At 36.4% G+C, this 9,751-nt stretch overlaps 1 protein-coding gene across 1 annotated transcript; it reads left to right on the forward strand.

The window, feature by feature from the left end:
- Window positions 1-324: 324 nt before the first annotated feature.
- On the forward strand, window positions 325-866 carry LOC108974934 (cytochrome c oxidase subunit 6C). The gene is made up of 2 exons (XM_018943063.1): window positions 325-638; window positions 702-866. Exons 1-2 carry the CDS (start codon window positions 451-453, stop codon window positions 820-822), a joined length of 309 nt encoding a protein of 102 aa, XP_018798608.1. The 5' UTR covers window positions 325-450; the 3' UTR covers window positions 823-866.
- Window positions 867-9,751: the final 8,885 nt, after the last annotated feature.

Raw genomic sequence — 9,751 nt, forward strand, 5'->3', positions numbered from 1 at the left:
TCTGAAATTAAAAAGAAATGTATTAAGCTAAAATTAATTGTTAAGAATTTTTGGAAATATTTATGTAAGTAAATGTATGAAACATATACAAAACTTATTTGAGACCGAATTATATTGAATGGGTGAAGTACGAGCACACACCCTTATGCTGACTGGGTTGCAACTCTCCAACTTTACTTCTACTTCCAATTTAAAATTTGAAAAACAAAAGAAACAATAAAAAAAATCTAAAGACACTTGTCGCCTTCGAATTTGACAGCTGAAAAATCAACGACATAAAAATTTTGAAAATTTATTTCAGTTGTACAATTTTTTACAAACACAAAAGAGAAATTTCGCAATAAAAACGTGTTTTTGAAATCAATATAAATAATAAATAATTCATTAAAAATAAATAGGTTCGCTTTGTTTTACTGCCGATTGCTACTCGGTAATTCAACTCCGCATATTATGTCAAGTACGTCCAAGTCTTCGAAGGCGAAGCCACCACCAAAGCTGCCGCCGCAGCTCTTTTTCAATCACCGCCAGATGGCGCTGCGTAATGTTGGCCTTGCAGTCGCCTCAGCCCTGTTCGCTGCCATGGCATTCAACATACTCCATAACAAGCCACGCAAGAAGAAGTATCGCGACTTTTACAGGTCTGTCACATATAATATCTCCCGCTATGGAATGTTATGAATTATTTTTTTCTTCGAACATAGCAATTATGACCCTCAAAAGTCATTTATGCGCATGGCAGAGGGCGGTTATTTACACGGCTGCCCACCTTGTTCTTTGAAGGAGGACGACGAAAATGATGCCGATAAGAAGAAGAAAAAGTAAATTTTAAACAAGTTTCCTAAGGAAAAGGATGAATTGTAATAAATGATTACAATATATCAAATATAGATATTTTATACAAAACATACGGTTTTAATTTTTTTTTTTTTTAACAGCTGTTGTTAAGTTAGCAGTTGAAACCAACATTTTTCACTCCAAGCTCTCATCAATCTATTATTTTGTGCTTTCTAAAACATTTCTAAAACATGTAAGAAGTACTTAAGCTCAGATGAAGTGAAGAAAGTTCTCTGAGCGCCTTTCAATTGGGAGTGGCCAGAAATGATTGATGGCTCAAGCATCTCACGATTTCCGGACTTAGACCAAGTACACTCTGGGTAGCCCAAACACATCCGTTTGAAGGCGAGCTAAAGTGAGAAGGCGAAATATCTTTTCCCAGTGTTGTGCGCTGGGTTTCGGACCCGCCCTATAAAGAGCATTCTTCTTTGTAGAATACGAAAAGTCTGAACTTGTACATAAAGTTGATTGGGGAAATATTAACCAAACAATCAGAATTCATTATATTAGTGATATGAGTTTAGGATCAAGCTTTAGACCAATTTCATTCATAATCAGCGCTAAACCAATAATATATGTAATTTTATAATTTTTAAAAAGACGTGTCTACTTAATTTCATTAAAATATCACACATTTTGACCAACTTAAACGATTTAAAGTGAAAATACAGAAATCATTATATGGGGTGTGTTGGGGGCAGGGAAATGGGCTGACGGGCTGATTGCATTAATTTGGACATAGCTCATTTACATACATATACTAGAAAACCTGATCTCACACTAGAAAACGTATTTTCAAGATTTTTTTTTAAATATGCAAATCACACACTGACAACTTATTCTTCATAAGGTTTGACAATCATTATATGAAGTATATGGGAGTTGGGGTAATATCGACCTGATTTTGTCTATTTTGTATACTATTAACATGTCACATATTAATAAAATGTTTCCCTGGTTTCATTAAGGTAACCCACATACCATCACTAATCATATGGAGTAAAGTTAGCTGGATGTTCAAAAAGTTGGATATTATTTATATAGGGACTAAGTCAAGTTTTCGGGCGATTTTATCCATTTTAGGCTCAAAGATACACTGTTATGAGTAAAATACTTTTCATTGTGTTAACTCACGTATTGATCAATCTATAAGGTATAAAGTCACCCGGAAGTTGATTGGAGGTGAAGTTGTTGCGTTTTAGTGTGTTTCTGTTATCGGTGCGAAAATGAGCTTCGTACAAAGAGCCAACATTAAATATTGTTTTAAAATTGGTAAAACTTTTACCGAAACATTTCAATTGATAAAACAAGTTTATGGCGATGATAGCCTATTCCGTAGCAAAGAACATGAGTTTTTTCAACGTTTTCAAAGTGGTCGTGAGGACATAAATGACGATCAACATGTGAGCCAATCAAAATCCATGATCACCGCAAATTCCACCGAAACTGTGTGTGAGTTCATCAAAAATCAGCCGAAACCATCACTAAAATTCATGGCAATGCAATTGAATGTCTCCAAAACATCGACTCAACGCATTTTGACTGAACATTTTGGCTTACGAAAGTTGTGTGCTCGGTTTGTTCCGCACAAATTGACAGACGTCTAAAAATTGCTCAGAATCGAACATTCGAAGGACGATTATTTGACCAAAATTCACATTTTAACCATTAACCACTCACCTAACGTGGCACCGTGCGACTTCTTCCTTTTTGGAAAATCGCCTTTGCCCATAAAAGGAAGGCGTTATGCGGACGTAGAGGTCATTCAAAAGGCTCCCATCGGCTTACTGGCGGCCATACCGGCCAACGAGCTCGACGTGCTTTTGGACCGTGCAAAAAGCTATATTGTAGCAGAAGGAGACTATTTTGAAAAAAAAAAAAAATTATTTTGCCGGAAAAAACATTTTTTCTGTTTTTTTTTTTTTTTTAAGTAATGTTTACTTTGGAACGCACGTACTATTTATGTGGAGCTAAGGGATTCAACCGAATCAACACTTTTTTGATATACAGAATTACTATTATAAGAAACATATGTTTTCTGAATTTCATTCGACCGATATTTTCGCTCAAAAGTCAACTATAGATACTGAGGTCCACAACGAGGCTTGAACAGTTTTGGTTGGATTTGGACAATTTTAAGTCACAGATGGCGCGGAAACGTCCACTTTTTTTTACAATTTATAATCGATAGTAACACTGATCATAACAATAATTGAGTAAAAAAGGAAATAAGAAATCTAATTGCAATTATATTATTTAAAGCTTTCCCTAATTTTTCTATCCTGTGAACTTAATAAAATAATTTTTTCGAAAAAATAGTATACATATTTAGTATTTTATATTTCATTTCATGGCTTTAAATTTTTATCAACACCGTCGCAGCAGCTATTTGTTAGATTTCGCGAATCCGTAGACAGTACAATGTCAATAGAAAAACTAGCTCGAAGTATTAACAGAATATAATAAATGAGTCAAATGAACAAAATACCTGTAAATCCCAACTTCACATGTGGTAGAATGCGGAAAAGTAAGAAAAGTGAAAGAGAAATTCGAGTGTATGTAACAGTTATAGATATTTGGCCGGCTTTACCTTTGATACATTGTGTTTTAATGGTGCTTACAGAGATGGATATAATATCACCGCGCTTTAACTACATATGCCGAACTCATGTAAGTTGCCGTTTTCTAGCAGCTGTTTGCTAGTTTTTGTGTGTCTAGAAGTTTAGGCGCTTTGGTTTTGAATCCAGGACTACGGGAATGCCGATTACACACTTAAATCACTCTACCTAGTAATATTAAGTATCATATAAAAGTGTATATCATAATTTAGACTACTTGTAAAATATATTACAGATATACAGATATAAACTCCTATATACATTCCCACCTACATTCACGCAAGATGTGTTGAAAGCAAGCAATAATCGAACGAGCATTTGACGTGTAAATAGTTTAGCACACTTGAAGTATTTGCCGAAAAAAAAGTAAGTCAATTGATAAAAATCTGTGATTCGTCGAAAAACTTTTCGCATCGAACGGTAAAGTTTTCACAGCACAGTACAATGAAAAAAAATATATATATAAAATAAAACCAAAACTAGGAGTTTGTAATACCACATTTGTGTTGGTGGCAAAATTAAAAGTAATCTTTTATTTATTTAACAGTAAAAAGTTTGCGACAGCAATCACTGTGGTATAACATATGTTTACAATCATATTTTCGGACTTAAATTGTCCGCCGTCGTCAGCACGAAAAGTACGCCAAGTGGACGAGAGATGTTTTATTACTAGCAGATATGTGTTGTATTTGTTTTTGTGCAAATAAAATTGAGTTGCTGAAAAATAGCAGACTTTCATACTTGTGTGTTTAAATGGAAAGTGGACTTAAGATACATTCAGTAACTCTTTCCCAAAGAAGGGAAATCGATCGTACTCGAGGTTCTATATACAATACATTGTAAAGCCATATACTATATAAACTCCTCTAGTTAGACATTAAATCTGCACTCGAATTGTCTCGAACGTCTTTGGACCACCTACGATTTACTTCTTGCGACTGCGCAAGTGCTAGTGACAGACTAGCGCTTACAAAGCTCACGTAAGGCTCAACTATCTAGTAGTACGCGAACGGCAAACATCCGTGCTCCTACTGTTTCTCATTAACAGCTGGAACTGAAGTGCATAACCTAGCATGATCATAAGCCCTGGACAGACATTTTCAGCAAAGGACCCTAGTTGGAGTGGTTCATAGTGCACTGCACTGCTGAAAGCCGCTCTCTGACCTCTTATTAGATTCTTCGAGAACGTAGTCTTTTTCGGCGCCTTCCGCCACACAAAAACTCTTTAGAGCATCATAGGCTTCACTACGGTTTCATAGAGGCAAGGAATCATTGTTGGAGAGAAACACCAACTTTTACTGGCCCTTCTTTTTCAATCGATGCCTACCATGATCTTTCCTCGATATTGCGTTTTCACGAAACCTTTATTCTGTCCACAGATTGTAGACATATTCTACCAGAACGGCAGGCCTCTTGGATTTATTTCCTAGCGAATAAAACCAGTTACATCTTAAAAGGATAAAAATTAAGACCACTTTGAACGACTGCTTTGGTTTTGATGCTGAAATATCCTTGAGTTAGGGTTCGATACAACCTCAAATATAGTACATTTGGTAGTCAAATGACCGCTTCTGTGCTACAGCATTATTAAATGCCTATACATAGTTAGGAAGGTTCCCAATGCAATTTTCTTATGCCTGATGACTCCTCTAGCCTGTTACTTGGCTAGGTCTGCAGCAATCTTTACTCACCTGCCTTTACTATAGACATGTGGGGTCTCATATGTTGGGTGCCTAATGTCCAGGTTAATCAAAACGAATGAGAGTGGTGAGCTATTTAGAAACTAGGATAAGATGGAGCCATTTGTAGAAGTTCACGCAAGTAAAGGAAAGTTCTCTGAGAGCCAAAACACATCCATTTGAAAGGACACATCCACTCCCGAGAGTTGTGCTGGGTTTGGGAACGGCTATGTAAAAGACTTTGTCAATGAAAACAAGAAAACAGCCTCGGACCCTCTCTTGATAGCGACCACTGCAAACGTATTAAGGATTTAGGGGCATGCACCTGGAATGTCCGGTATCTTTATTGGCAAGGTGGCGCTGCGCAGCTGGCTGATGTCCTAGATGTCCTAGAGTAAAGGCTGACACCACCACCGTCCATGAAAAGCGATGGACGGGACAAGGACAATGTACTACAGTGGGCATATCAAGGATTGCAAATTTGGTGTGGGATTTGTCTTAAATGAACGTTTAGCCTCAATCCGCATCAAAGCGCAGTTCTTCAATATATCGCTGATTTGCGTCCACGCTCCGACGGAAGAGAAGAACGACGTGACCATAGATGCTTCCTATGAGCGCTTATCAAAGTCGTGCTTGGCGACATTAACGCCAGGGTGGGCAAAGAAGATATCTTTGGCAAAATGGTCAGAAAATTCAGTCGCCACGAGGAAACATCTCAAAATGGAATGATGATGATCGATAAGAAGTGAAGAAACTAGGGTAATATTTGATAATAAGCCACATACTAACTCAAATGTTCGTAGAATCTTATTTTCAGAATATTGGGCCTGCAAAAAGTTTTTTGACACTCTGTGGAAAAAATTATGTATTTGGGAAGCAGAAAATCCGTTAAGCGACCTTGAAGGGATCTTTGGCTGTATCTTTTCTAACGAGAACAAGAACATTCATTGCGTCTGCAGGCCTACGACCACTTGACCTTCTAAAGTCAAAAGGAAGATACATTCGTTGGGCACCCAGATCTTCGGATATGGCTTCCAACACAACCAAGATGTGTAGCTCAGCAAATTAAAATCGAGCAACCCGCAATAAGTGCTCCCAATGAAATTTCTTCTATTTGTCTACAAAACAGATAAGAACCTTGCACCTTTTCAAAGAAGCAAAAGAAATGTTTTTTCCGTGTCATTGAACACAGTCTGCTGAATTGAATTGGATATGTAGCACTTGTTGTATTTCCGTCACTTGCAATGATCGAAATTTATTTGTGGCGAAGTTCCATCCAATGTTTACCACACCACGTCATTAAACATCCAAGCTTGAGTTATTGTGCAGCAACTCTCATTCACTCAATCACTACTTCATCTACTAGGCAGCGACAAATTTCATTCACTCACGAGTGAAGGCACCGCAGGCAAGGCAGTGTTGGCGGACAATGAACTGGTAAACGTAACCAAGATAACCAGAGCAGGATGCACATATACCACACAAGCAATATTCGCAGCATTCATAAAGTGAGTACAGCCTAATGGATATGCAAAAACAACAGAAAACACTAAGCAATCCGGCAACCATGTGAACTGGAGTAAATGTACACCGCTCAACCGTCTCCTTCATCATTAACCACCGACCAGCGCACAGAGTCAAGGCTATTTGGCTCAGGAGCTCAGCTAGCGCGGTTGGTCAACTGTTAGTACTGTCCAGCTGTTAGGCTGGACTACTGTAACGGTTGTGCGCTTCGCTGCTTGTGGGCGGCTGGTGTTTTGTTCTAACTTTGGCCATTACTCAATGTACATATGTCCTTTGTTTTCACTGATATTGCTTTTATTCTTCTATTTTTTCCTTCTCTCTCAGTCAAAACAAAGTGTGGGGAGCGTGTAGCTCCACTAAAAAGCTCGCTGTAGAAAAGTCCTCGTATACAATGGGTATGCTGACTATATGTGTGAATCAGGACAACATATCTAATGTCGTTCCAGCGCATAATGAAATGCGGAGCGAAGTAAACATGGAATTTTCAAAAACCAAAACTTGGTCAAGGTTGCCATTGTTCTCATACACAGAGAAAAATATCACGACGTTAAGGGAAAGAGTGTTAATTCAGTGAACGGACGCGCAAACATATGTAAACATAAAAGCAGTTTTGTCCCAAATCAAGTACACAAGTGTATAGCGGTACATTTTTGTGTGTTCTCTTCAGCGTTTTTATTGTAGCGGTGAATTTGTGTAGGTATGTCTGTGAGATCGGCTTCGAGTCCCACCAAAATTCTATGTCTTTCGTTCAAAATATTCTAACAAACCAATTACAGCCATCATTAAACTATTTGACATTTATTCGCTTATAGAAAAGCTTTTATTATTAGCTAATGGGTTGGAAATTGTAAAGCTAGTTCCCTTCCTATACAATAGAGTGCTGTTCTTGGGAAAAATGCATGCAGCATGATAATGAGGTAGAACTGTTTTCTCTGAAACAGAAGGACGCAACCTTGCATAATAGTAAACAATGTTTGAAGAAAACTAGATTTATAATAGCAGAAGTGCATAAATTAATTACACACGAAATAAGCAATGAGAGAAATAAATACTTTTGTTAAAGGTAAAACAATAAAAATAAATAATTCGAGGGTTGCCTTTGTATTCCAGAATTTGAAAACAAAACGCAAGAGTAATCATCGAAAATCACTTCATAATTTTTCAAAGCATTCTCCATTAAAATCTACACACTTTTACATGCCTTTGAACCAATTGACGAAGCATTTTTGCCACTCTGACTGAGGTATCTCCAAAACATTGCTTTTGAATGCTTCAACCACCTTTTCAGGCCTCGAAAAACGTTGCCTTTTTAGTTTACTTTTAATGTACGAGAAGAAGGATGTTATACCATTCCACGTCAAGACTATACGGTGGATGACTCATCAAATCGATGTTCGGAGTGCCTAAACATGCAGTAGTTTCAGTCGATTTGTGAGACCTCGCATTATAATCCATCTTAGGTGGTTGGTTTCGTGATTTTTCCAAAAAAGATTGTTCCACTTTTTCATGAATGACAACTCGGTCAATACTACAATTGAAACCTCCACAATTAATCTTCCGAAGACTTCCATAAAATTCTTGCATAGCAACGCTATTTCAAAGTTCCTATACACAAAAACTGAAAATTTTTTGATAAACCGGTTCTGAGCTTAAAATCTCTCCAAATAATTTTCAAACACTTTTAAAAACTTCCAATCTTAATACAACAACTGACAGGACAATTTTTCAGATGTTCTTTTTTAATAGATGGGAGCTTTATTCCAAAATAAATTTGAAATTTTGAAACTCGACCACTTTTTCATAGTAATGTTTCGATTTTTCGACAGCTCTATCCAATATTTGTCTATATTAAGTAGATTTATATACTTTTCTTTAAAATATATACTTTTATACTTGAGTTCTTCAACTTGGGAAATATAAATCTGTAAACATTTTACAGCCAGAGGATTTTTTTCTAAAAGGACATATATAGTACATTTTCAAACAACTCACAGAGCGTAGTGCCTGACTTCCTTTACATTAGGGAATGTAGCCCACATGTGGTGGAGTATACAAGTATATTAAGGAAATCAAAGATAAGTTTTCAATGGCCTAGTTTCTTTTATTAGGACCTTACTAGTACCTTAGTATTGTAGATACGCGTAATTAAGTAGACTACTGCCACGATCATAAAACTTTTTAATTGAAAGATATGTAATTTGGTACAACGCATCGCATTACGAAGCGGTATCTGTGGCTTGGAATTCTGACCCCATCCTCTAATAGATTTAATGTATAAATATATATCTAACTTTACAAGTTATTTCAACTAAATTTACACAATATATATCTCAATACGGATATCCCTTATGAGAGTGTAAAATGGGATGATAACGCTGCCCAGTCCCCACATAAAGTGTTTCGCTAAAAAAAGACTAAAATTTCGATAAATCAATAAATATATACGTCAGATTCACATCCAGGATGATAGAAGAGGGCTTAATACGAACCCCCGGATACTGTGCCCGTGGCTGCCTTTTACCGAAAATATTGAGATATTTAATTCGAATTCGAAAAAAAATTCTCCCCTAAAAATAGAATGTCTGTGTGTTAAAATGGGTTTAATCTTGTCAATACTCAGCTTATACCCCATATATATTATATAAATATAAATTATATAAATTTTCAAACATCCGGCTTATACCCCATATACCTTATATAAAGGTTTTCAAACATCCGCCTGACCTTACACGACAAATATAGGCTAATAGTGAGTTATCTCAGTGAAATTTCGTGGACGTGTTTTACCTATAACAGCGTATCTTTGTGCCTAAAATGGATAAAATCGGGTGAAAACTTTCCTAGCCTCCATACTACAAATATTAGGATTTCCAAATATTCGGTCGAATTTACTCCCTATATAATGGTGATAGTATGTGAGCTAACTTAGAGGAACTCAGAAAACACCTCTTTCTATTAATAGTTCCTATGTAATAATGCCAAAAAGTAGGTCCCTTTCTTCCAACTATAGCCAATATAAAATTTTCAAATTTCCATTTGCCTTTATACCGTATATGTAAGATATCTTAGCAAAATAATAAAAAATAATAAAATAAA

This window comes from Bactrocera latifrons, unplaced genomic scaffold (genome assembly GCF_001853355.1).
Source record: "Bactrocera latifrons isolate USDA-ARS-PBARC rearing strain unplaced genomic scaffold, ASM185335v1 scaffold_6, whole genome shotgun sequence".
NCBI lineage: Eukaryota > Metazoa > Arthropoda > Insecta > Diptera > Tephritidae > Bactrocera > Bactrocera latifrons.

Excerpts from the sequence above, each read along its gene's own strand:
- LOC108974934 (XM_018943063.1), top strand. The coding sequence starts at position 451 with ATGTCAAGTACGTCCAAGTCTTCGAAGGCGAAGCCACCACCAAAGCTG. Across the intron at positions 639-701 it reads AAGTATCGCGACTTTTACAG|CAATTATGACCCTCAAAAGT; the intron begins GTCTGTCACATA and ends CTTCGAACATAG.